The sequence below is a fragment of the Anguilla rostrata genome, chromosome 9 (assembly GCF_018555375.3).
Source record: "Anguilla rostrata isolate EN2019 chromosome 9, ASM1855537v3, whole genome shotgun sequence".
In the NCBI taxonomy this organism is placed as follows: Eukaryota; Metazoa; Chordata; class Actinopteri; order Anguilliformes; family Anguillidae; genus Anguilla; species Anguilla rostrata.
This window is the reverse complement of record NC_057941.1, coordinates 33,109,859-33,137,822: the sequence shown is the minus strand read 5'-3', so window position 1 is coordinate 33,137,822 and position 27,964 is coordinate 33,109,859. Positions and strand designations below refer to the sequence as shown.

Here is a 27,964-nt window from a genome sequence, read left to right as displayed (position 1 = left end):
TATCCTTCTCCCTAAAATAAATGTTAAAAGATGGCTTCTGTACAATCAAAGCTAGCTATCACACACCTCTTTAATACCAGATGCTAACATTTTTCTGGGGGAAAAAAAATCTTTTGGTTTGAGTATATAAGGGGGGGGGGGGGGAACAGTGAAAAGAAAGTACTATTGGATACTTGGTCACACATACATACACAGGAACAACACAATTTGTTTTAAAGAAAGGAAACAAGAGATACAACTTTTATTCACACTTTACAAAAAAAAAGCTATTTTTTCCAACATACTACAACACTATTTGCAATTCAACATAATAGTCCCCACGTTTTACTTTTGTTCGAAACAAACAAAAAAAAGAAAGAAAAAAGCAGAGAAAAAAACAGGTCCTGGACGAGGATGACAGATCCACCGCTTCCCCCATTTTCCTCTTTACGCAGAGTAACAATAAAAAAGATTAAAATTCACTTTTGCACAATGGCAAAAGCACAGTTTTAAAAAGAGGGTTTTATATAAGATTCCTTTTCCAGAGGGTAGCTGCACTGGTGATCTACTTTAAGTGCTTGTCAATCAATTTCATTTAAAATAAGTAAAACAAAAAAAAAACATGAAAATTGAGCAAAGAACAGCTTCCATGGAATATTCTTAGCACACTGAAAAATTTACACATTTCATGTTTTTTTTCTCTTTTTCCCCTCTCAATGGATGATTGTACAGGACCGATGTGGTCCTCAGAGAACATCATTAAAATGACAAGCTTGGACCACACCACTTCTGGCCCACGGGGGGAGCAGGAACACACCCGGAAAGAGGGAAAATGGCACCCTTTGCTTTCCCACCCCACCCCCCTAAAAAACATCTCTTAACGCGGTTGTGGCAAGAGGAGGGCTTCCATCTTTACACTTGGCTTTCTGGCGGTAAGCATTAGATGGCACTACGCAGAGCGGAGGATACAGCCGTAGAAAAGGACACAGATCCAAACTAAACTACTGAGAGAAGAACAGCCTGAGATAACGGCGGGGGGAGGGGGGCGGGGCTCCGTACAGTGATTTTTAGAATGACACCAAGAGGGGCGGGGCTCTAAGGGACACTGCAGCATCGCGCGCATTTAATATCGTGTTATTAAAACAGAAGACAGGGAAATATATCAGAACGAGAGCACTGCAGAGACGTAAGCAGGTACCAGGTTAAGCAGCTTTTTAAAAAAAGAAAAAGGCCAAACTCTGTCGCACATTACCTGATTGTGAGTTCAACAAAAAAGACAGAAATATTCCTACAACCCATAAAAAAGACCTCTAATAAAACATCCACAAATGCTTTAACTGCGTGTGTACATATATAGACATACACACTGCATATTTCTAGTGTGTGTGTGTGTGTGTATATATACATATATATATATATATATATATATATATATAAACACACACTACACATACTCAGAGGCGGTTTGGGTATTGGCCTGTTCACGTGCTGCAGTTCCCACTGTGGTGCGAATGAGCTTGCACAGCTGTTCTTTCCACCTCGTCACCACCAGGGCGGCGATACGTGAGCTCTCTGCAGCCCGAGGGGCGTGAGAACAGTCGCTTTCTGGTCAGTCTCACAAGACCATCTCTAGCCGTGCATTTGAGCCAGTTACCCAAGACAAACTTCTTTATGGTAAAGAAGATTCTTGAGACAAATTTGGTTTAGTCCGAATCCGAATTTGGAGTGCAAAGTCTTCATTAATTAAAAACAAAAAAAAAACAGCAGTACACCTAGAAATAGTCACTGAGAAGAGAGCAGAGGTGAGAACCCAGAAACATCCTCTGTTTTTAACTCTAGTACAAGCTGGTCTTTCATATATACATTTTTAAACACCTTAAAACAGATACAAATGTCACCTTAGTTTACAATACAATCTTTTTTTTTGTCTCTAAATCTGATCATAATTCTTAGTACAAAAATGCCACACAGATCAGGTCTTCTGTGGTTCATATACAATCATGTAAAGGCGGAATCCAAACTTCAGCTACGTCAACGTTATACAAACATCTGTAGGAAAAGCCCCTGGAGAGGAGGGTGCAGTTATGGCCAGGGAAGGACACTACTGGCCTCTGAAACAGTGCTACAAATCTGCGTGTGTGTGTGTGTGCGTGCGTGTATGCGTGTGTGTGCATGTCCATGTGTGTACGTGTGTGTGCTGGTGCCCAAAAGAGCCCCCCTCCCTGTAGTAAAAAAGGCTGAGATGACATCTGTTCACCCGTAACCGCGGTGACCGCCTGAGCGCTGAACCCGCTGACGTAGCGTTAGCGCGGCTCAGCGCAGACGGACGCACGCCTGGCCCACGTCCCGCTGCGTTTTTTTTCTTTTCGTTTTTTTACCTGAAGGTGGCGGCTCTGTGGCAGCGTGCCGCGGCTACGTGCAGCCGTTCACCTCATCCCGCCTTAAAGGGAAACTTGGAAAAATACGTCACGATAAAATGGAACGGGGGACCACGGCAATGATGTCTGCCCACAAAACAAAGCTAATCTGAAGTCTTCTCTTTAATATGACCGCTGGGGCCGGGATGCACTGTGTGATGGTGTGTGCCCTGTGGCTGATGTCATTAACCCTTTGCTTGCAGGAGACGGCCCAGTGCGGTCAGCACCAATTGGTAGAGTGCAACGCTGGTGGACAGGGCTCGTATAGCACCAGGAGAACTTGTTAAAAAAAACGCACCAGCCAGTCGGGCCTGCTCCCTCCTACAGCAAAAAAGTCTCCCACAGAAAACATAGCATCACACAGGATGGGGCTAAACCAGGGGTTGGGGGGGGTGCACTCAAACCACCTTGGGAATATAGGCCAAAGCAGCCGTACGGTTAACAGCTGTTAATTTATTCATGTTTGTTTTTACTCTGGGAACTCAAGCTTGTTTGGCTTCTTTTTTCTCTTAACTGGATTTCTGCACGATGGGTTCTCCCATGAACAAACGACATTTTCTCTTTGTTTTAAAACTTACTACAGACTCTAGGCGTGACGACTGCACGTATCCAGACGGCTACAGAGGTACTACCTGATCATCGCCGTGGTCCTTTACGGCATAGCAACACGAATGAAGCCGGGGAGTGGGACGTTACACATTATGTCTGAAAAGATGGTCGGCATTTTTACAAAGATTGACTTCAGCATTTGTTCAAATTAAAATCTGTGAAATCATTTAGGAAAAGAAAAAAAGAAAGAAAAAAAAAAAGAAAAAAAAATCTGTTGGCCATATCCCACTCGTCTGGTGTATTACTCAAGATGAGTACAGATTTTGGGTTTCTTCTGAAGTTTACAAAACTGAGCGGAGCTGTGAGCAGCGACTCCCCCCGGTGGCTCGGAGGACTACCTGCGGCTGGGCAGGTGGATCCCGTTGAGCGGCGGCGGGTAGGGCAGGGCCAGCTCCAGTTGTGCAAACAAAGAGAAGTGATCGGAGGGGACGTGGGGGTGTGGGCAGCCGCTGATATTGTTCTCATGAAGCCACTGGGGATCCAGGGGCCCCAGGACACCCAAAACATTGAGCAGAGGCTGGGAGTAGAAAATGTAGTCAATGACACCCTGAAACGACAAGAGAAAAATGCGGTTAAAACTGACCAGAGTGCTGTTACGTCATCCTACAATATTACATGGCTTTATTTAATGCTTGATTCCGACTGGTCTCTTCAGGCATTCTCGTTCCCGCCAAACTCCGCCCAGCCGAAGCGACCGGGGTCAGAGGTCGAGGGACGCGGAAGCAGGCGAGCTCACCTCGAAGTCGAAGGTGTAGTTGGTGTAGGGTAACAGGCCCTTATGGAGCTCACCTTGAAGTCGAAGGTGTAGGTGGTGTAAGTAACAGGCCCTTATGGAGCTCACCTTGAAGTCGAAGGTGTAGTTGGTGTAAGGCATGAGGCCATTATCGTAGGCGCTCTTGAGCTTGAAAGCATGGGTGATGCGGCCGTTGGACGTGCTGTTCTTCCCGTTGCAGTTGAAGTTTGTCAGGCTGTCGATGTAGCGCAGCTCCTTGAAGTCCTTGTGAGTGCAGTCCACCCCGCCCGTGCTCAGGTACTCCACCACGCCTGCGGACAGACACATGGACAGGCGCCGGTCATCCACTACGCTCATTTTACTCTAGGACACATTGACGCGCTGTCGCTTGCCATTTTGAGCTGTATCGAGCAGCGCTTGCAGCTGCGTTCTCAAGTCCAGGCTGTCAAGCAGAAACTAAACCTTGAGCACACCGCACAGCATTACTGACACTGTTAATCCTGCACAACACTCTACAAGCAAGTAGCTTCCTTGCTTCAATGAATGTTTGACTTACCCGATAATTTACAAAATAACACCACTATAACCATTAGTTACTTTTAGAGATATCAAGGAAGCTTCTTAAGGGTGATCACTGATCAATTCCCATCCCAGAAGCATCTCTAGTTAATTAGACAGCAAACTCAAGCAGACCAATCTTGGCTAGCTCAGCAGAACAACTGGTTCAATGTTAATTTTGGATTTGATATTGGCTCTAATTAGCAAGCATCGTATAGCAGCGACTCGTTCATGTCCAACGCCAATCCCAGGTCAACATCGTTTAAAGACTTCTTGACAATGATGCCATAAATATTTCACCATTGTCAGGTGAGCACTCCAAAATATTTTCCATGAAATTATTTAAGAAATTTAGCATGCCCACCTACCCCCTGCCCTAAGAGGCATGGGGAGAAAACCCCAAAAGAACACTGCACACACTAGTCCCCTAAACAATGACAGAATGAATACGCCAGGCCCCCTCCCCCTCATGCGCTCACCAGAGTCGGGCAGCGAGTTGAGGTCGGCGCACAGCACCAGCGGGATGCCGTTGGTCTCCCCGGAGATGGAGGACAGCTTGAGGCTGCGCGTGGCCTTGTCCACGATGTTCTTCACCTCAGACAGGAACATCATGGTCTGCACCAGCTTCACGTCCGAGTACTCGGGGTCCCAGTGCATGTGCGCGTTGGCCACCAGGACCAGCTGCTTTTCCATGCTGGGCACAGACTTCCCCACTGGAGAGAGGCAAGGGAAAATCCTCTAGAGCCGTAATGGAGAACGTGGTCCACTGGCCCATCACGGCCCATTTTACATGATACTTGCAGTTTTGCATATGTTGCTGAAAGACGTTCTCATCACTTTCTTTAATATTCAAGCCTTTTATTCAAAGCCCTGTGTCACTGCAGGTAGGGCACAATAAAACACTAGTAAAATTATGCACTTGGGGCACACACAGGCCTGAGAAATTTTTTAAATGCATAAATTTCAGAAAACTTTATCAAGCATGTGGACCAAGATTACCACGGCGGTTCCCTCAAGATGGAAATGTGTGGATGTGCGAGACATTCCCCGTGTATTTGGGTGCACGCGCATACACGCATTTTTGGGTGCGTGTCTGTGTGTGTGTGCATGTGCACATGTGTGTGTGTGTGCGTGTGTGAGCGTACGTGTGCGCGTCTGTGTGTGTGTGCATGTGCACGTGTGTGTGTGTGTGTGCGTATGTGTGAGCGTGCGCGTGTGTGCACGTGTGTGCTCGTCTGTGTGCGCGTGCATGTGTGTGCTCATGCGTGTGCGCGTACACGCCTGTACTCACCGCACTGCTCCATCACCTCCTTACGCAGCTCCAGCAGGACGGCCACGCCGATGTTGTCCTTGGTCATGACTCGGTTCAGCATGGCCTCCGAGCCCTCCGAGTTGGCCATGGCCAGCTGGTTAAACTCCACCGTGTGCTTCTGCACCTGGCTGAACCTGCGGGCACCGACAGCCGAGGGTTAATGTGGGGACCCCAGGAAGGGGGCTGCTGTTAAAGCAAAGCATTCGTGCCATTACAGAACAGCGCCTGCTTACAGAGAACTCAACACCAGGTCAGGATGTTCCCTGCTCGCTTTACGAGTTAAGTTACATTTCCTAACCTCCCTCAGTAATTATGCAGTCGCACACACACATCTACATGCACGCACACACAAAATAAGTGACTTCCACCTTCGAAAAAATATATGGCGAATGTCAATTAAAAAACGGAAAAGAACCACGCCCTCTATTCATGCCAAACACACAATGTATGAGGAAGACATTGTGTGTTCGAAACCAGTTAAGCGTTTTTAATTCACTTCCTGTTAAGGTTTTTCACTAATCTCTGCTATGTGCTAGAGTGCCTGAAGTTTACAAGTGTTAAAAATGGAATGTATATTTTACTTTGGAAAGTATAGTTTTCAAAGTCTGATGCAGACTTGGAAAACCAGCGCACATTAGAAGAAACGGTGCAGCGACCGTGCCGGTCCACCCACTTTTCGGTCTTAAAGAATACCGCACAGCCGTCCACGTGCTTGCGGTCCGACTCGGACATGGTCCTGGCCCGGGACTTGGGGCTGAAGAACCCCTCGTACCCGTGCTCCTTCAGCTCCACCAGGAAGTAATGATAGTACTGCTCCGTCTCCACCTCCTGCAAGCGACAAACGTTTCATGAAGTCATAAAGCCAAAGTTGTGGGGACAGGACTACAAATGAATGTAAAAGTAAACCGACAGCACGACAGCGATTTTCACCTAAACGCAACAAAACGCAGCCGCGGCGACGGGCCGAGCTCCGCCCACCCAACGCCCGCTCTTCCCTCCCTCTCACCTGCAGGCTGATGATGTCGGCGTTGCAGCTGAGGATCTCCTGCATGATGGACTTCTTCCTGTACTCCCAGTTGAGGGCCCAGGACGGGCAGTAGCCGTAGAGCTGGCGCGTGGCGTACTTGTCGCAGAGCACGTTGTAGCACATCACTGAGAACAGAGCTGCCGGGGGGGGAGAGGAAAGGGGGGGTCCAGTTAATGCATAGCTGCCACATGATTGACTTGTTCTCATCTTATCATGAGGGACAGAGCGTTCAATTTTTCTAATTATTGCAGTATTTGGCTGAAGAAATGCAGGTTAGAGTAGCCTTGCACAATGATTCTTCTTTGTTCCAACCGTTCCTGAACCCTGACAGCAGGGCTGCCCAACCCTGCTCCTGGAGATCTACCATCCTGCGGGTTTTCATTCCACCCCTAGCAAGGTACGGCTCATTCATTAATTATTAGATTAGTAGAATCAGGTGTGTCAAATTGGGGTTGAAATGAAAACAGTCAGGATGGTAGATCTGTACGAACAGGCTGGGCAGCCCTGCCTTACACTGAACTAGCAAACAGGTCAGAGGATGAATAGGTAAAAAAAAAAAAAAGCTGGGGAATTGGGTCTCACCTGCCGGCCGTGTCCGGTCGGCTTCCTGCAGTATGATCCAGTTCCGGGGAGGGGGCTGCTCTGTGGAGGCTGGGGTGGGGGTGGGGGGGTTAGGCACAAACAATTACAAACCCAAGCCAAACACAAACGGCGGTGCTTCAAGCAGAGGGAGATGCACTCACTGCGTTTGTTGGTGCCCGCCAGGTTGTCCAGCAGGTAGTTGAGCAGTCGACGGGTTCCATCAGGTTCCTGGTACAGGTTCACGATTTCTTGTGCTAGAGGGTTTCCTGCAGAGAGAGAGTTCTTCATCTTTACTACCACCGACTGTGCACATCATCTACATCCACACCCACGCAGTCCAGCTCTAAAACACTACAACGGCTTGAAAGTAAAGAACAGCAGTAATTCCCTATCAAGAGAAGCATCTCTTAAGTAACTAGAAAAGTGCACTCAGTAGAGTGCAGGTCTCCGCCAGGTGTGTTAACTTTGCTGATGCAACAATAGAGGCTACACAATCAATGCAACCAGACAAATACAATATTACAAGTTTTTACCATGTGCCACTGAAAAGCCCAAAAAATCTGATTCAGTGAAGAAACGCTAAAGGTGGTGACATGTTAGCTAATTTCATTCATATGAGCCACGAATGTGTTAGACAGAGCTAACGTTGATGTTAGTCTGACACCTTCGTTGCAAATCTGGACAGGAACAATCTGGACGGGAATAATTCCAAAAGTCCAGCGATGTAAAATATCAATTTCAACGTGAAAATGCCAACAAAATAATTTCCAGAGATTCAAACATTACCGTACGCCATTAGTTGGCGGATTATTTTGTTGGCATTTTAACGTTGAAATTGACATTTTACATCGCTGGTATTTCATTCCAAACGGAAGCAGTTGTTGAGCACTTGCTGCCCCTACGGGCCAATTAGGAGGAGTGAGGAGTTAGAACTAAATGTATTTCAATGGACAATGATGGAAATGAATTCAAATAAAATACTTGTCGTTGACCGATTTACAAAATATTCGAGAATTCAGGTCCTTAGCCTGCTGCCAGCATGCACAACAAGTATTAGGATGATCAGCCCAGTAGTATGTGAGATTAGCTGCGAACAGATACGTGTGTGTGTGTGTTGTGTGGGCGTGCCGTGCACACACACACAAACAAAGTCGCGCCGCAGCACGCTCACACACACACACACACACACACACACACACACACACACACACACACAGAATTTTGAATGCTGGTCTTAATCTATACTACATTTTCTGAATCATCCATTTACATGGACCTGAAATAAAGCCATTTATCTTTCTCAAACATGGTAATCGAAGTAACCAAAATAAGCCACGTAATGGACAGGTGAATCTTCCCACTAACTACATTAGTTACGTTTTTTACATTGCTTGTGAAGAACAATCAAATAACTGCCCTCATCAGAGTCCATTGTTACATTTTTTCCAACAATCCTTTCAGACAATACTAGTACCGCTTTCTTCTGTCCAGATATAACATTCATGTCTGTGATTAGTGAGAGACAGAAATACACTGGGCCAATCAAGTAGGACGTACATTTCACATGACTCCATACCTGCTTTAATAGAGGGATGCGACTCGTGACGTACTAAGAATACTTCAATATTCAGTTTAAACCTTTGTCAGTGTTCTAGAACTGGCGCTTACCAATGGTTGTTTCATCAGCATTAGAATGTTCAGTTAATCACATTCTAATCACAAATTTGTGATCTCGCACCTTAAAGGGTTAATATCAAAATACTTGAGTACACATAAACAAAGAACAGGCAAAATTGGCAATATAAAAAAGCAAGCTAAATGCAAAGTAAAAAATTAAAAAATAATTTATAATTATAAAATCATCTCGTGATAACGAGAGCGCTTACAAGTGACACGCACCTTTTAGTCCCAGTGTCTGTAACTGGAAGAGCTTTCCCAGTTCGAAAGGCAGAACCCGCAGCTGGTTGTTATTTAAAAGCAGTTCCCTGAAATCAGAGCAGAACATTTCAGTTCATTACTTACCAGCACAAAAAAAAAAAAAAAAGAGTCAATGATTCTCTGTGGACAACCCTGGGCTTCTGCGAGTGTTGTGAGGAATCATGGGAGATGTAGTTCTCACCTGAGAGACACCATGTTGCCAAGCTCGGCCGGCAGGCTCCTGATCTTATTGGACGAAAGGTCGAGGTACACCAGATTGTGTAATTTGGCGATGTCGGGCGGGATGCGGGACAGAGAGTTGTCGCTGATGTGCAGTGCTGTGAGGTGGGTGAGGGACCACAATGCCGTGCTCAGACTCCGCACTTTACCTGGAACAGGAAAGGGAAGAGCGGGAAAAAAATTCAGCATTCAAACAAACAGCAGCGAGGAGGACCATAAGCAGATTCTCAAGAGAACACTTCAAATGAAGGAAAACAACACCAGGCAGCGCTGGGTCTTATTCAGCTAACTAAGCAACAAAACAGATTCTGAACAAACATAAGCATTATAGCACATTGCATCTGTCGCACAGACATGACAAATAAAAGCTAAGCTCCCTAAAAATTAAAGAGATTTAAAAAGAGATTTTACAGTACAGTGTAAGCACTGAAGTTTTCAGCTCAGGCAAACGTCTTCAATTGTCTTCAAGTTCCTTGGTGCCATTACAAAAAAAAAACCCTCTAAACCAGGAATGTCAGAATCCAGGCTTTGAGGACCGCTGTGCCTGCAGGTATTTGAAGTCTCTTTTTGACCATGGAAATATGGTAGAGTGACTCTTTAGCCAATCTATCGCCCAAGCACTAAAGGGCTGAAAGTTACTTACAGCTGGCAGAATCAAAGATGGTTACCTGCACAATGCTGAGATAATGCTTTAACATAATTCACAAGCCACAGTGATGTGGGCCTATGCTAAAACATCATAATATCTTATGTGTCACTATTATACGCTTGAGGTAGCCATTGAGTTTCCTGCAGATCATTCAGCAGGACCGTTTTTAAATGCGTACACACTTCTCAGCGCTAGCCTTAGCCTCGGCCTCGGCCACCAATCAGACTCACCGCTGATCTCGAGCTCCGCCCAGTACGATTTCTTCCCGTTGGCTGCCTCTTCAGTGGACATTATGGTGTACATCCGCCTGGGGTCTGGCGGGTCATATTTTTCCTTGGGCATCCCTGTGATACTGTGGACGAAGGGGGGAAAACTTTCATCACAAACCGAGCGTTAACACCCCTCGGAATGTGGTGTCCTCGTAAAAAGACCCGAAAACACAAAATCATTTCTTTGCGTTTTTTTTTCTCCCTTCAACCTACAACTTACATTAATAAAATCCTCAGGAATAAGGGCTGCCACCCAGAAATAAAAATAGAATCTGAACTTATTCATTTAAAAACATTAGAATATATCTGAATGAGGAGCATTAATATTAACATTAACAACAAGAAAGAAATAATTGCAAATATCCTGTATTATCCTCTTATTCCATTTGATAGTTCTTAACAATAAACATTAGCTCGTCTGAAATACAGTACAAATGGACCTTTGAATGTGGATCTTTGCTTATGAAGCTTTAAGAACTGGATAAGGCTTTAGGAACGTTTTTTTCTATGAAAAGTCAATTTCTTATGACAGAGCTCAGTAACATTCGCTACCGTGGCTAGCACTGGCTACCATGCAGGGCCTTGCTGCTTTGCTATCACAGTTAACTTCTAACCACTGGAGCTTCTGTCATGTATCACTTACACAAACGCACACCACACAAAAACAAGCAGCGTGATCATTTACCAGCAGATAACAAGAGTTTGAAACATCCCCCAGAGCAAAACGGGACTGGACTGAGGTCTTACCGCTGCAACGGTGACTGCTACACACAGACCACAAAAGCTCACTGCAGCCGATTCATCCAGCAGCCAAAAAGCAAGCAGAGCTCTAAGAGCGCACCGATTAATCCAGCTGAAAAATGCGGTCCGGCACACATTCACTAGACGTAAGCAACCCAGTCTTCCCCGCTGTTCAGCACCAATCTGGGCCATTAAAATGGCTCTCCTGTTGATTTACTGGAAAGACAGAACAACACTACGTCCCCACGCTGTTTGCAAACATATACGTCTGGAGTAATGGTGCAAATGATGACCAACACACAAATCTGTAATATCTGCACTGCTTTTTTCATTAATTTTTTTAAAGAGCGCTAGCTTTTCTTTTTTTCCCTTGCTATCAAGGCCTTATTCTCAGGACTCAACCATATTTCTTTCATCAGTGCAGGTCTCCCATTTTATTTACTGATATGTACTTTGCATATCACACAGACTCCGTAGGCAAAGACTGCTTCTGTATTTCCCTGGCTTCAAGCTCCCACAGTGTTTCATATTTAACACTTCTGTTTTCCCTCCTTACTGACCTCAGGTTCCAGTCCACAGGAATGCCCACAAGTGAATATACGCAAGATGCATCAAAATAACGGTTACATTCTAACAAGGAATATTTTGGCTTTGAGGGCAAGGGACACAGAACTTCAAGCGTTCTGCAGAAATGCGTGGTTTCAGAGTCCCAGGCACTGGCTCTGGCAGAGAGGTAGAGGGAGAAACAGCAGTAGCTATGCTACAGCATAGGCAAGGCTTTGCTGGGTAGTCACGTCACACAGAAGAACACCAAGGATCCAAGAGTTCCAGAATGCCCCTACACTACACACGTAGACCGGGAGTACATTTTATTCGGCGATTGAAGGGGGAAACCCCAGCATCTTCACTTACAGTCTCCTCCCATTCAGGAAGGAAAGGTAACAAGCCCTCGCATTCTGTTCGGCTAGCTTACATTGAAGTTGTCACGGTAACCACAGTCCCTTCTGTGAGGTCAGAGAACGTTGCTGAGAGGCAATAATCTTCTACACCCAATCTACTGTTCAGTCCAAACTGCGTAACAGAGTAAAATAATCTCTGTGTTTGTTAAGACACAGACCTGATGTTCGTAACAGAAGGCCGGAAAGCTTAATTACACGACTGGCCAGGGAACATAAGCACGTTACAAAATGTTCAGCAAAGGCTTATTTGAGATTTCAATGCAGTTTTAACAGGTACTGGGATTCATTTAGAGGGGGCTAAACTGGCCCCTACTACTAGTTAAGGGAGTCATTGTCAAATTTTAGGGGGTCAATATATATAAATATTCATTACAAATTGTAATAACATTATTATTGTTGTTATTATTATAACCATTCCCTTTCTTCCAGATGCAACATTTTTATATTTTTGGTTATTTTTTTTCAGTTAAAGAACAAGCACTCGCATCACGAACAAATGTGCTAATCTGTGCCAAAAGCATTTCGCTAGTTTACCAGATAAATTCAAGAGTTTCACAAGAGGGTGTTTACCAAAATCAACTGCATCCACTTTTTTGGGATGACTTCGTATTTCAGGTTTCAAACCGTTCATACCCCTGCTTTTGCACAGCACTGCGCACAAAAATTTAACAGACAGTTTTTTCAGGAAATTATCTAAACAAAATCTCTATGAGCATTCTCTAGCCAGGGCTTTCCCCAGGTATTAACAGCAGGGGTGCAGCACCTCTGAATTCAGAAGCATTCCCACATGAACATCAGAGAAAAATCAATAACACCTCTGCCGCAGATCTCCATGGAAGGGGAAAAAGGCACAAAGGCACCATTTAACAGAATTGGCACTGTGCAGCCATGTTTTCACCAGGTCAGGTGCAGGCTGTGCCATGTGAATACCGCGGCTCCCCACTTCACACCGCCGCTGCGTACCCTCTGAGGCACTTCCCCATCCACTAACCATTTTCCTGGGGGGAACCCTGCTAGCATTGCCTTGAAAGCCTACACTTCAACACTACACACAAGCACATCGCTACCATGTACACTTAATAGGCTTTTGCAGATTTTTTCACATGTACTAATCTTTAGCTTTGCACACCTGGAAATACTAAGACACACCTTTGATGGAATCATGTGTTTATTCTTCTTCTTATTATTATTATTATTATTATTATTATTATTATTATCATCATCTCTCAAAACAAGCACTGGCACAGTGAGTCTGCTCGTTTTAGCCCTTGCATTGGCTTTATAACAGCCAAACCAAACCACATAACAAATGCCAAATACCCTCACCATGTTTTCCTGGGGAAAAGGTCTGCAAATTCACATTCCACTGCAGAGTGCACATGGGCTTGAAATAACAAAAGGCACTAAACTAATAACCTACACATCTGTACGGACTAACAATAAGAGCACAAAAATCTCAAGTCCCATTAAAATGAATAAAGCCAATCCTTCACTGAAAAGGTCCAACTCCAAAGAGACAACAATGCAAAGAATTGAGATAGATTATATTACAACAAAAAAAAAACATTAAACTGCAGTCGGCTGAGATTATACAAAACGTGTAAAACACCTTTAAAAACTTCAGAAAACTAAGTGTGAAGAACTATAAATTCCTGAATTAAGGCAAGGTTAGCATACTTCTTTTGCAACACGTCATTTAATTTAGTAAGGAGTACCAGTACTTTCAAAGCTTCCTTACATAATGAAAAACTGTAAGGCAACACTGAACTTACAATTCACATCACTCAAAACCCAAGCATTTCACTGAATTTTTCCATCATCCATCATTTCAATAATGCCGGAAACCAAACGCGTTTCAAGCCACGCAAACACACACCATTCACTATCTTGCCTGCTGGGCAGCTATTTGCAAGTGTATCTGAACCAGAATGTCAAACCACTGACAATAAACTGAAAGAGCAAAGACGAAAGCTCTACTCATCCATTGAAATCCTAAACAATTCAACAGAGCAGATTTTAATACGGAATTATAGCACGTGTTAAAGCGCAGTCCTTGTGGCCGAGCTATAAAAACAAAACGTGCGTCATCCAATGCATACGTTCACGATTAAACGCTGTCAGAATATATGGGGTCATAACCATGGTATTGGCATAATAAAGGTAGCTAAATAAACAAGCACAAGACAATTTATGTGGTACTGCAAATTACTGTGTTTGAATAGCAGAGCACCAACCAACTACAGAACGGTATTTTGGTATTACTGGACGACTCACCTGTCAGTCAATCCAGCATTTAATTTCCTCCGCCGATATATCAGGCGATTTTACCGTCATCATAATACGAATTAAAATGGCTGTAATTAAATAGGCCGCGGAACGGGAAGCCCTCAGATGGTATAGTATAAACATCACAGTCCTATAGCCCACATATGAATCCATATACAAGGCAGTACAAAGCCAACTATCTGCTCGTTGAAAAGCTGAGGCAATGTATTATAACGTTTGCTATCCTAATTCGCGGAGTCAAAAAAGTGACAGTTCAAGCCCTTGGAACCCGCTCAGAACACGAGCAGTTAGCTATGTTACGCAAGCCCAATGTTACTTAGACAAGCACACACATCAGATATGCACCGTACATATGGAGAAACAAACTATATGCAAATAAACGCATAACGTTTAATTTTTCACATCAATGACCGAAAACACTGCTTCAGCTTTCATTTAAGTTAGCGAGCGAATGTTACCTAGTTAGTCAATTCTATGACGTCACACTTCCGAGCGAATTCTTCGTTTGGTTAATTGTATTCTAGCTAGTTAGCTAGGTAAACTGGCGTTCAGGTTACTGGTCCAAATTACTTAACTACACACATATATGGGGCGATGCATACTAAAATGAGAAACTACGCTAACTTCGGTTAGCAACAAATATGCGACTCGTAACCGAAACAATCACTGTACGTTAGCTAGCTAAATACCTACTAACCACACTCCCATAATCAATTGAAGTTAACTTTACTACTGTGAGCTAATGTAGTAGCTAGACTGAGCCAACTAAACGAACAATAGTTGGGTAGCGAGGAACGTTGGCTTGTTAGCTAGTCTAGCTAAATTAAGGACACAATCCGCCTGGGCTACCAGTTAACTCGACTTCAAGAGATACTTAAAAATATTGCGCTCGTAATAACTTGGGAGCCTTGTTACGCTAGCTACCTCGACATTTGGGTCGCTTATTTTAGCTAGAAAACCAACCAACGACGAAACAATAACGTTAGCACCACAGGTAGCTAACCGACCAATTCTCAGCAAGATAGAATTGTCCTTTAATTCTAAAACGTGGGTCCAACAGTTGACGTATATGAGATAGCTAACCGTTTTCACGACAGAAAATGGTTGCCAACTGACTAAGAGTAAGCGAAAATTACACTAATTGTTCGCTGTAAATCTAGCTCGCCAACTAGCATAGTTGTGCTAGTTGTAGATTTTGTTAGCTTGCTACTAGCAAGCTAGCTATCTAGCCGTCGTTGCTGACATCACAAAGAAGAAAGAAAGCGTGTTACAACACACGACTTTGCACATACATTTGTGTACAACAATATATTTATATTTACCTGCAAACGCATACCAGTTGACGAAGACGACTGCGTGCTTCCTTTGTTTGTGATTCACTATGTATCCTCTGCTGTTTAACATAGAGAGCAAACAAGCATCATGGCGGTCGTGGGATTTTTGGCTTGTGGTAACAAGGCTTGTTCTCATTGGCTGATATGGTGACGAGTGGAATCATTGGACCTCTCGTTCTTAAAACGCCTCCGCACTGTGAGCGCTCAATACCAGTGGCACACTTGTGAGTGTGAATTTCCATATGCATAAACTCAAGCACGAGATTCACAGTTGATTTAAATTCTGTGCTCTGCACATAATAAAATAATAATAATAATAATAATAATAAAAATATACATATAATATTAATAATGCTGTACAATAAATACATTAATAACAATAACAATAATATTTTAAAAAACAATGCTATTACTACTAGCCTACTAATAATAATAATTTTGCTTGCTTCGTCATGTGTACAAATAAGATTATACACAGATACAAAGATGACAACTTTATTTCGTGTCAACCATAAAATACACAGATTAAAACATTTGTCATGGAGAAAAGTGAAAGCTATATCCTTATGTCATGCCTAACCATACTACCACGTCACCTTTGTTAAAACAAGTTAACTGGTTGAGTATGATCGGATTTTCTTTAAGAATACATTCTTATCTAGAAAAACAAATTATACTACAATACTACACTAACATTTTTATTTATTTATTTATTTATTTATTTATTTTAGGCAGCTTACGTGATCTGAAACTACTTCCAATCATGTTTTTACCCTGTGGTTAGTTTCCTACCTGAATAGCTGTCGTAAATGTATTTCACAAAGCCTTTAAGCCTCAGATTCACATAAATCAAAGATTAGATTGTGGCTCAGCCATTTGACACAGTTGGAGCTAACCAGCTGTTTGCTTGACCAAATGGTAGACCACATTTGACTTAGAAGCAACCTGGTTGAAAAAACATGTGTGACAGGTAACATCCCTGCAGACACTGGGTCATGTAAAATGATGCATGGGCCTGTTGGTCTATAATTATCATGCATGACTGCAAAAGCAGACATCAGTGATTTTGAAAAAAAGGTGAACGCAGGGGAAAATTTAGTGGGAGTTTTACTGAATAAGACAGCTCATCATACTGATATTTCACAAGCATCTATGTCTAAGATGATGCCAACATATAATCAGAGGGAAAGACGTCATCAGCAAAATGCAATAATGGGTTAAAGTGCATAGTCCAGGACTTTGATGTATGCAGTATGGACATTCATTTGAAGTGCTTGCCAAAACTTGTAAGCAACTACAGCTCATACTGCTGGTAACCAATTGTGACAACAGCTACTGTAGGTCAATTAAAACAGTGATGGTCCAATACCCTCTTAACCCTTCACAAATATGTGATTAGAATTTTATGAACATTCTAATGCTGATGTAATAAGCACTACTGGTAACTGAAAGCAATGGAGTTCTGTCCTGGAAAAAACATCCCAAAAAACCATAGCGACATACATAGACAAATTTGTTTAAAAAAAGAAAGTAGTGAAAAGTTATGTTATGCAGATTGTATTAGTTAACAAATATCTCAGCATATTCAGTACAGATGTTACAAGAGATACCATTGGCTTCAAATGCATCATCAGGTTTGATAAATGTACTCAATAATCATAAAGGTCAAAGTTCACAAACAGGTGATGACAAGCTCACCAGTATTCTGAGGAGCACATACTGACAAGTACATGAATACAGGATGCTGATGCATGCTGTTGAACACAGCCTTGAATGCTACACCTCTTGGGTTTGATTACTCCCTGGGTTATTCCATGTAGAATAAAATTATTTCCATCTGCTGGGGCTTCTTTTGTAAGTCAATTTTGAGTTTGTTTTGAAATAGCCCAGAAGATCTTGGAGGAACTATGATATGTAAATGACCATATTCTATCTCAGAAACTATGGGGGCTTACCTGAAAGTGTGTGCCTGCATTCAGGGAAAACACCACAGCTGTTGCAGTCCAGACACTGTCCTTATGCTCTTGACAGGCCTTGGAGCCTGATCCACTGCCACTGCACCCAACACCACAGCCTGGAGCACCCGCACACATCGAACCCTTGGATACCTGCTGTGATTGCACTGGGTTATCGGCTTCAATATTACAGCTGTCTGCTGTGATTATGGAAGAGAAACTTCTTTCCTCCTTTCAAAGTGTGCAGTGTGGGAGCAGGATCAGAATGGCCAGCAAATTGGATTCTATTCCCACTACTTCCTGGTCCCCAAAAGAGACATCACCATGCCACCCTGGACCTTAGAGGTCTCCTGGCAGACCCCCTAGGCTTCAAAGGACATACAAGAGCTGGAGCGGAAAACTATCCATCTAGTGCTATGGTGTGTGTGCAAGGTATCCCACAACATACTTGTGTAAGTACACTCACATTTATGTACTCTCACCCAGCTGGGAGAACCAAGTGGTAGACATGCAGTTGAGGGAGGGACCCAGGCCCGGGACATAACTGTTTCACCTGGAAGTGTTTCAGGCCGCCTGGGATCATTTTTGGATGGCTTTTCAGTGAGTGCAGTGTTGCAATGAAACAAGATGTCCAGCAGAGGGAAATGTAGCACAACATTTAAAGATAGTTCACATTCTGGAGTTTTCTTATATTTATTTAGTTTTAGTGCATGTTTTTGATTGGCTCAGAAAGATTTTGTGTGCAAAGGATATTTTAGATACTGAGAGAAGCTTTCTGATCACGTTTCAATTTTATTGTGGCTGGACTAGAGGCACCTGGATTTAAAGCAAGACAATACACTTGAAGTAAGCACAGACCAGCTTTTGCAGTGATGTTATGCTTCCAGATGTTGTACATTTGAAGAGCGTCCGAAACAATCAGACTCGAGGAACCTCACTAAGGGATTCAAGCCTGCAACCTTCAAGTGATGAAGCAAGTTCTCAGAAAACTTTTATGAACGTCCTGAGGGGTGCTACCATGTTATTGGCCAAAATGTTTTAGTCCTTTTCGAATTTGACAATTCAATTGACATTAGCAAGAGCCCCAGAACCAGTAGATGCAAAATTCCTCCGTAACATAAGAGCTCCACCATATTTAATTGTACGTATGATGCCCCTTTCAACATAGGCATCCTTCTTCTGATGCCTACTGGTGTGGCCAAAATTGATGTGGGTCTCAACTGTGTAATCCTTATAAAGCAAGGGTCCTGAAAATTGGGGGATTTTAACACCTGTTTTTGGGAAATAAAATTACTAGGTCTACTGTTTACTCCAAGTGAGTACTCCCAGTTATAATTTACAAAACATAAAATACAGTTAATTACCAGTGTTGTTAATTTAAGTGGCCTTTTTGCTCATATTTACCTAGAGTCAACTTCACTTTGGCTTCAACTTATTACATTACATTACAGGCATTTGGCAGACGCTCTTATTCAGAGGGACGTACAACAAAGTGTATAATCGTAACCAGGGACAAGTGTGTTGAAAACCCTAGAGGGAAGTACAGTTCCAAGTGCAGGGGGCGACCGCGTAGTTTAACTTGGACCCTGTAGGTTAATCTGTTGGACACAAACAAAAGCAGCAACAAAGCAGTCTATGAAAATAATACAGGCAATAATTAAACAAGTAGGCATGAGTGCAATAATTAAAATAAACTAAAATAAACAGCTTACCTAGCTACACACCTAAGCTTACATAGCCAATTAGAGACTGCAGGGAGGTAGGGAGGGGTGGGGAGAGGTGGGTCTTCAGTCGTCACTTGAAGGTGATCATGGTCTCAGCTGTTCTGACCTCCACAGGAAGGTCATTCCACCATCATGGAGCCAGAACAGACAAGAGACGTGACCGGGAAGCGCAAGTGCGAAGAGGAGGAGGTGCCAGGCATCCTGAGGTAGCAGAACAGAGGGGTCTGGCTGGCATGTAGGGTTTGAAGATCTTATGGAGGTATGCTGGGGCTGATCCCTTGACTGCCTGATATGCTAGGACCAATGTTTTGAATTTGATGCTAGCCATAGCAGGCAGCCAGTTGAGGGTAGTGAGCAGTGGGGTGGTATGAGAGTGTCTGGGGAGACTTATCAACTTCAATGGAGGATGTGTGTTTATCCCTGCATGGGTGTATTTTTGCTATAAAGAGTTATGTGTGTGCATCCATGTGTGTCTGCGAGCATGTACTAACATATGTGCAGTCATGTGCGCATCTGTGTGAGCAAGTCTGTGAAAATATGTACATGTTTGTGTAATCACAATCTGAATGTCCATGTGTGAAATGCTGCAGGGTCCATCCTGATCATATATGTGTCAATCAGACTACAATAACTGGAAAAAAATCCACAAATCACACATTCACATCAAAAAGGATGTTAGCAAGAGTATCTGATAATAAAACAAATTTGCAAAAAAGCTATTTTTAGCTATTATTACTCAAAATAGGACTTGTACTGAGATGAGTAGCCTTGGGTAGAACAAAGTATGATAAGGAAGATGCTTTGATTCATGCAATTTTTTATTTTTTGGGGGGGAGGTTAATTGCATCCAATTAATCCAAGACCATAAGCAGTGTGAATGATGCAAGATTTGCAAGGATTGTAGGTTTTCTCTAAATAACTTGCTTTGGCTGAAAATGCATGTGTGGTTTGGCAGTGTTCGACCAAAACGCGTAAACAAAACAAATGACACGACGAGCAGCGACTATTTTTACTCCTCTACTGAATTGTTCACAGAACAGCTCACAGGCAGTCCGTGAGGTAGTTCCCTGTACGCATTGTTTAGTTTTAATTATTGTGTGCTTGCACTCGCATGTTTGTACTATCTGCTCACACAAGCACACAATCACACATACACACTCATACAAACACACACACACACACACACACACACACACACACACACACGTATACACACATACAAACACACACACGCACACACACAAACACACACAACACATTGTAATACATCCTTAGTGGTTACTCGCAGTCTTACTCCACTGGGACCCTCCAGACAGCCTGGGCTGCTGCTGTGAAAGATGTGTGCTGGATGGTGTGGCCTTTATCTTGTGGATTTCTCATTCCCCTTCCCTCATGGCACACTGAGCCCTTTCAGTGGAGCTGAGAAACTGATCCCTCCCCATTCCCCATAGTGCAAGGATGCAGTGCCCGATTTTCTGTGCAAAGGGCACAAGACAGCCTCCATTCTCCCTGTAGCTGCACACACACATGCCAATAAATCAGGGCAAAAAAGGCAATGTTTTTCTTGGATGTGGAGATTTGATGCTTAACCCTTTCATGAGTAGATTTTTAAGAATGTTTTTTTTTTCTTTCAACATTCTAAGTCAGTGTTCTAGAACACCATTGCTTTCAGTTACCAGCAGTGATTGTTACAACAGCAATAGAATGTTCAGTTAAGGACATTCTAATCACATGTTTGTAATCTTACACCATAAGGGGTTCAGACATACAACCCCCCCCCCCCCCCATTCCATTTGCAGGCCTAATGTTCTATGGAAGTGTGTAGAGATATAAAACAAACAGGGGTTGCAAATGCTACATCCCGTTGGGCATGGCATTCTTCAAACTGAAAGTATGGTTTTCTAAAGCTGTTTGCTGATGGAATCTTCTCTTTTTTCACTTAGTCCTTTCTGTTTTTCTCTGTACACTGCCATCCATCTGTGGTTTTAGTCTCCACGGTTTCTCAGATTGGACAGAAGTTTTGGCTACTCCAGAGGGTCTGTTCTGCAAGGAACAGAGATAAGAGAGGGAAAATCGCCCAAAAAAAAAACATAAAAAAATTCAAAGTGTGCCAGCCTTGGATTTGGTCTTTTAGCATCTGGTGTTTGTTTTCATGTTACACTTGTATCTCCATTATATTGCACTTTGTTATTTTTATGTAGCTCATCGTCATGCCTCCTTGTTTGATTTACCATAACTTTCTGACCTAGCCTATGCTTACTGTGTGAACAGAACAGAACAGAAATGTGTTCATGGCTATGGATGACTGTTGCATAATGAGTATTGTACTTTTTTGGACCTGTGTTTTTTAGTTGTTCAAATGACCTTCAGTATACATTTATTATATGTTACTTTGGATGAAAGCATCTGCCAAGCAAATGTAATGTAATGTTTGAATTTGTTCACTTTCATTCTATACGTGTGTATGTGAGTGTGTGTGTGTGTGTGGAAAAATTACCCCTTCTCAGTATAGTCTACTTGCCTCAGTGTGTGATTTTTGGTGTCTTATATTATTTTGATAGTTTACCCCCCAGTTAATAGAATGCAGGTGCATTTTGAGATATGTATTTAAGTTCCAGCTTGATAAAAAAGATGATGCGGGAAAAAATTGTCCTTGAGCCGAAATGTTGAAAAATAGGAGTTTCCTTTTTTCAGAGTGAATTATATACCTTTAATTTTCCTACAAACTATCCACTTTCACAGGAAGATATTTACTGAAGCAATTCAGTTTAAGTACTTTTACCAAGGGTACAATGTCAGTGTCTCACTTGAAATTTAAGCCTGCAGTTTTGGAGTTGCAAAGACAGTTCTAAAAGTATTACTACACTGCTGCCCCGAAATATTGAGAAAATAAGATCCAGTCCATCATACAGCCTGGGAATGAGCTTAAACACATAGTTTATCAAACTGTTTCAGGGCACTTTATCTGAAAGAATAAAACTTAAAATATTAGAACACACTGAAAATATCAGAAAAAAAAAAACACAATAGAACATTTAATCTAATTGCTGTGGCATTTTGTCCTTGACTTTATGACAACGGAAAAAATATTTCTTTCATTTAAGCACACATTTTTATCACAAACTCACCAGGTGTGGTAAGTAAGAAAATATGATTCATGCCTAGACTGTGACTCAAAGTTACAAACACTACTCATTTCGGGAAAAGAGGCTATTTTTTCTTCTCAGGACTTTGGGGTAAATGGAGAGGAAAAAATCGAACAATCACAGTGGAGTGGTGTGGCTCAAAAGAAGAGAGATATCGGGTAGATGAAAGGAGAGCATAAAAATCTATTCTTATTTTTCTAAAATTCCCTCTTATCAGCACTACTTTTAATCTCAGATAGCCAGGTGGGGATTTTCGTCTTTCGATCACAGTTTGAAAGAGCAAAGAGAAAAGCACAGTATGGACAATATTAGTATTCTGGTAGTCTAGTGCCTGCTTGATAATTCACAGAACCTTAATGATTAAAGATAAGATTTTTGCCTCCATTTGCTGCTGATGTAATCCTGAGCCAATTGAATGAGCCAAATAATTGGCCATTTCCTCATTCCAGGCTACATGCATATTTTCATAGCTATTCTGTGTTCAACTTCAAAATTAAAACATATTAAGCAAATTGAGTTCAGGGGTGAAGATTTTCTCAGCACTTCCTTTTGACTTATGTTGTGTAAACGTGTCTGCAGACCAGAAACATGTTTTTAAGAGGTCTAAAACTTTGACTTGAATCCTTGAAGATTTGAATGCTAAGATGTAGTAGCGAATAAATGCTGAAGGATGTGTTGCTTAAAGCTCTTCACTAAAGTACTACTCATACTTATTGAACTTCATCATGTGTGTATAATTTTCCAGTATGCACCTCCCCCCTGCATTCACCCCTGATAACTTAATAATCATGCATATGGAGTTCCTTGTTTACGGTGAGGCTTCAATATTGAAGAATGGATTGGATGCTATTAGAGGTCACACACGACATTGGAATAGAGCCTTTCTATACGTATGCGTGAATAACAGACAAACTTAGAGCTGTTGACCAAGAAAAGTGTCACGTGCCACACAGTGCTACACTGGCTGGAGTTCACAGCAACTAGAGATTATTCTTGAGCAATAAAAGGTGGCATTAAGTCTTGTGGTCTTGTGGTCAGTATGCAAGTACACACACCTGCATGAAAGCACGCACACGTACACACTACTGGCCTGAGGATGAATGTATATGCGCATGCCTGTGAGTGCATTTGTGCACACAGTTGTGTGTGCCCAGCCCTGCGTGTATGTGGGCACGTCTCTGGGCGTGCATATGTGTTCATGCAAGCATGCATGTGCATGAATGGGAATGTCCATGCGTGAAACGCCACCATCTCCCCGATACGACACAGGGACAATGCGGCACGGAGCAAAGTAACAGCGATCGTTTGTCCCTGGCTGTCATAGCTGTGCTCAGAGGTCACGAATGCACCTGGTCACAGTCCCAATCTGGGCCAAATATCTCCCTTAACGCTTCACAAAAAACTAAATACTCATCGCATTCACAAAGCGTTCCTGTGAGGTCTCTGGAGGACAAGAGGGCACTGCCGGCACATTTGAGGTTCTGGCCATGCATCATCAAACTCAGTTGACACAAAAAAAGCTGAAACGTACGACCAGCACACAAAAAACAAAAACCTATTTATAGTCACACCATGTATGGTCTATCACACACTGGTATGCTGTTATGAAAGTGTTTTACTTTAAATTACAGATACAACAAACTACAACTATTGAAATAGTTGGGGGTCCAAGGTAGCTGTCTATTTCCTTAATTCCATTAAGGATTTTAATAGTTATCTCTCTCTTCACCCCTGCGGAAAAACTTTATTTGGAAAATAAAATCAGACACAAATAATTGTGGAAATGCAATATACACATAAGGCAATCCCCCCAGGACTTCCTGTTGGTTTAGCACTAGCAGGAATGGTAGCTAAAGCAAGGTTTTAGCTGTTAATCTCTCTATACTAGCTTCTAAAATCAAACCTATTGCAAATTAAACTTCTTACTTCTATATCTCAGTCCACATTCTAGCTGGCAACCAATTTCCCCTGTTCGCTGAAGAATGAACTCAATTTCCTGAAAAAATTACCCTAATAGGAAGTCAAATTGCCAGCCTGGATTTTTGTCCATGGAAAAACGGGACCTATGCCACAGAAGTGCCGCCAGACATCATGACGACTCAGATTAATCTCTGTCCTGCTCGGTCTTGCACCACAGCAAGCCAAAATCAACCAACAGAGAATTTCCTTAACAGAAATATTCCTGTAATCAGTGTCGAGTTTATCATTCTCAAAACTTTTGGCCTCACAGCATCCAAGAGCTTGACTGAATATTTCAGGTGTTGAACTAAGGGAAAAAATATGAAATATAAACAAAAAATCGATTCATATAAATAAAAGAGATCTATCTGTACAGCTGCACAGCTTTAAGCCATAGTTAACTTCATGTTTCAGTGAAAGGTGGTAGAATGTAATAAGGTTGGTGGCTCCCACGGGACAGTGCAGTAATTGTGTCTTCTGGGGATGCATTTCTGTCTAAAGAAACTAAAAAGTTTTGACTATTAGGACTGCAGAGTTCCTCCCCTGGACCAAGTTCTGCCTCCCCACTGAACCACTGTCCCACTATGTCCAAAAATCTTCTCACATCTTCTCACAATAAGAATGTTTCTTACATTTGAATTGAAAAAGAATAACATGGTATTTCACAACTGTGCAGTAATATGTCCAGGACCTGAGTACATATGAGTCCAGTAGGGACCAAATACACTCTGTAAGAATTAATTTAACACTGAACATTTTACTGTGTGTAATGTTTGGTGTTACTGAGAACCTCCTGTACAATTGTTTTGGTCACAAGCCTGTTCCTTGATTACCATGCCACATCACTATCCATGGACTGTGACTAATATACAGGACACACAAATCTTAAAATCACAAATGTACAAATTCATGATTTATGTTTTAACCACTCAGGGAGGGAGTATTGTAACCTAATTATGAGAAATTTAACAGCTCTTCAGATTTGTTCCTCTACTTCTGTTCCCAGTGTCCTCCCTGTTTTTCTGATGAACTCAAAGAGGCTGTTTGTAGTCTTAGACCAGGTTCTGGGCGGGTGGTGATGGAGTGTGAAGTCATGAGTAAGCTGAGGTTGCCATGAGGATAAAGCAGCTGTTTGTGGAAATTGCTGGGAGAAAAAACACACACACAATAACCTCTGAAGAACAGACTGAAGGATTTCCTCCGTGGGGATTTTATGCTGTGTAATCGCAGGGGTCTGGGAGGTAATAAGTGCAGGTATGTGTTCGGAGACCAGTGATCAAGCAGCCAGTGGCAGAAGGTTATAGTCACTCGGATGACCTGATGTTACCCTGGGTGCACTACATCTCCCATGGCAGTGAAGAGGGAATGAAGACTCTGGAACAATGACAATTTTCACAGATAATAACCCTCTGGCTAGTCTCGACCATTGCTCTACACTAATTACTGGACAGCCTCCGAGGTTGACAATATGGTTTAACAACAGCACTAGCTTGTTTACCTGGGGCAAGTAATAAAAGTGACATAAAAGTAAAAGTGCCAGATCTATCAAGTAAATGTGTCAGATCTATCAAGTGGTGATTCAGGGCATTTCTCATTTCAAACTGCCACCTGGCACCACCTTGCTGGTACAGAAGTCAAGTTGGGTTTGACACCTTGCAAAGGAAAAATCTATTTCAGTAAACACGCATGTTGTTGCTCATGTTCAGGGACAGGAGAAATAGTCATTTAAATAGTCATCAGTAGTCATAGACTTATTCCCCTGGGCTGTCATTCTTCATTCTTAATTTTATTGCTAATATCATTCTTAATTTCAGCACTTAATTAGCACAGACACAAGGCTAATTATGCAATTAGGAACTAATTATGATGTGTTCATTAATGTGAAACAATACAATTAAGCCTCTATGAGTAAGTGTGAAAGGAGTGATGAACAGATTTATTTACACATTATCTTCATATCTTTTTTTAACTTTAATCTTAATTTTTTTAAATCTTTATTCCCCAGGACAATTACACAAGGCAGACACTTAAAGACACAAAAGACCAAAGAAAAAAGGTACGGGTGCGCCTGAAAGATTCAAATTATGATTTAACAGAGGCATGAATCACTGCAAATATTCCTGTTTGAGCCACGCAAAACCATATCAGGCACTCGGTATACAGCTGCAGATCATGATTCAGGGTATATTAGGATTTATTCAGGGTCTGTGGTTTTAGACAATACACCCAGCACAGCTGCATAAAATCAGGCCTGGCCAATGTGTGAGCAGCCAGTGATCGTGTCGACTGACACATGATGACCACGCCTTGAAATAAAAGTTCTATTATGAAATAAAAGTATCATTATATAATTTAAAATGTTGCCATGACACAACAAAAAGGAAAAGGAGGAAAAAGCTACCTGCAAATGTACTATTTGCCGAAGTACTATTATGAAATTAGTTAAAAACAAAGCCATTTTGAAACAATATGTGTTGTTTTGAAATAATTTAATGATATTAAATGCAACAATGTTATTGTGAAAAGGGTTTCGATGAAACACTATTTCAGCATAATGACTTGAGTATTATTTAATTGTTGAATAAGTCCAATATTTATTAACTCATTTATTTAAATTGCTGCATTTATTCATATGATCAAAAAGGCATAAAACTTGATTCCATATACAACCCTAATCTACTGAAAAAGAAAACATGGTTCAATCGGGTCAATAATATCAAAAAGCCATCAAGAATTTTGAACACAAAGTGCAATCTAGCTGCATAAAACCTCCCACTTAATTTATATTCCAGGCTTGACAAAAACTGTCACTCTGGTCCTCAAATAATAAATGCTAATGAATATAAATCATCATGCTTGTGTCCGATTAAATGGCAGTTGATAGATTAACTGGGATGAGGTCCTTATCTTCAGCACTTTGATATTATGAGTCATGGATTTGTGACGCACAAGTTTTGGGAACTATTGGCAATTCAAATTTAAGAGGTTTTCAAGCATGTTAAGTCTATTATATAAAATTGATATGACACAATGTGCATTTGATTGGATCAGGGTGTCAGCTATAAAACTTAAAAGCTATAAAACAGCTATAGAAATGTTGATTCTGCCAATCGTTGTAATGAGAGTCAGATTCCACAAGATGGCACACATTCTCATGTAGATTTGTATCCAGAAAGAGGGTGTCTAACGTGTATTCAAAAGGTATTTTTAGTAGAAAACAGTTATTCTATCATACTCAAAACATTTTTGACTTCTTTGAGGACCCATATCCAAATAAGAGCTGACTGTAACTACCATGACAAAGCAAAACAAATCTGAAAAGAAGAAAAAGGTTAAAGTATGGCTCCACTGCAATGAACACAGAAAAGCCAAAACATTGTCCCCATATTAAGCATGCATCAAATCACTCAGCTCACATCATGGAAGATTTCATTGTGTTTGGTGTGGTTGTCAGAGAAAATCCTCTGGTTTTACAGCACAGCCCTAGGTACATGTTCATAAATTAGATGGCTTAAGCAGGGAATTGGGTTTGTTCTGTTTCAGTGAGCTCGAGAAATTGATATTATTT

General features: G+C 42.0%; 1 protein-coding gene across 1 annotated transcript; it reads right to left on the bottom strand.

The window, feature by feature from the left end:
- Positions 1 to 206: 206 nt before the first annotated feature.
- LOC135263623 (CCR4-NOT transcription complex subunit 6) lies at positions 207 to 15,760 on the bottom strand. Its single transcript, XM_064351886.1, has 12 exons — positions 15,601 to 15,760; positions 10,254 to 10,375; positions 9,337 to 9,523; positions 9,117 to 9,202; positions 7,379 to 7,483; positions 7,218 to 7,286; positions 6,615 to 6,772; positions 6,282 to 6,436; positions 5,588 to 5,742; positions 4,776 to 5,009; positions 3,847 to 4,049; positions 207 to 3,552 (listed from the first exon to the last, which is right to left on the bottom strand). Exons 2-12 carry the CDS (start codon positions 10,363 to 10,365, stop codon positions 3,340 to 3,342), a joined length of 1,677 nt encoding a protein of 558 aa, XP_064207956.1. The 5' UTR covers positions 10,366 to 10,375; positions 15,601 to 15,760; the 3' UTR covers positions 207 to 3,339.
- Between the last annotated feature and the right edge of the window lie 12,204 nt (positions 15,761 to 27,964).

Bases quoted from the DNA above. Each gene is read 5' to 3' on its own strand.
- LOC135263623 (XM_064351886.1), bottom strand. From the start codon at position 10,365: ATGCCCAAGGAAAAATATGACCCGCCAGACCCCAGGCGGATGTACACC. The intron at 9,203-9,336 runs GTGAGAACTACA...CTCTGATTTCAG, and splicing joins GGCAACATGGTGTCTCTCAG to GGAACTGCTTTTAAATAACA. The intron at 5,010-5,587 runs GTGAGTACAGGC...GCCTCTCTCCAG, and splicing joins GGAGGTGATGGAGCAGTGCG to TGGGGAAGTCTGTGCCCAGC.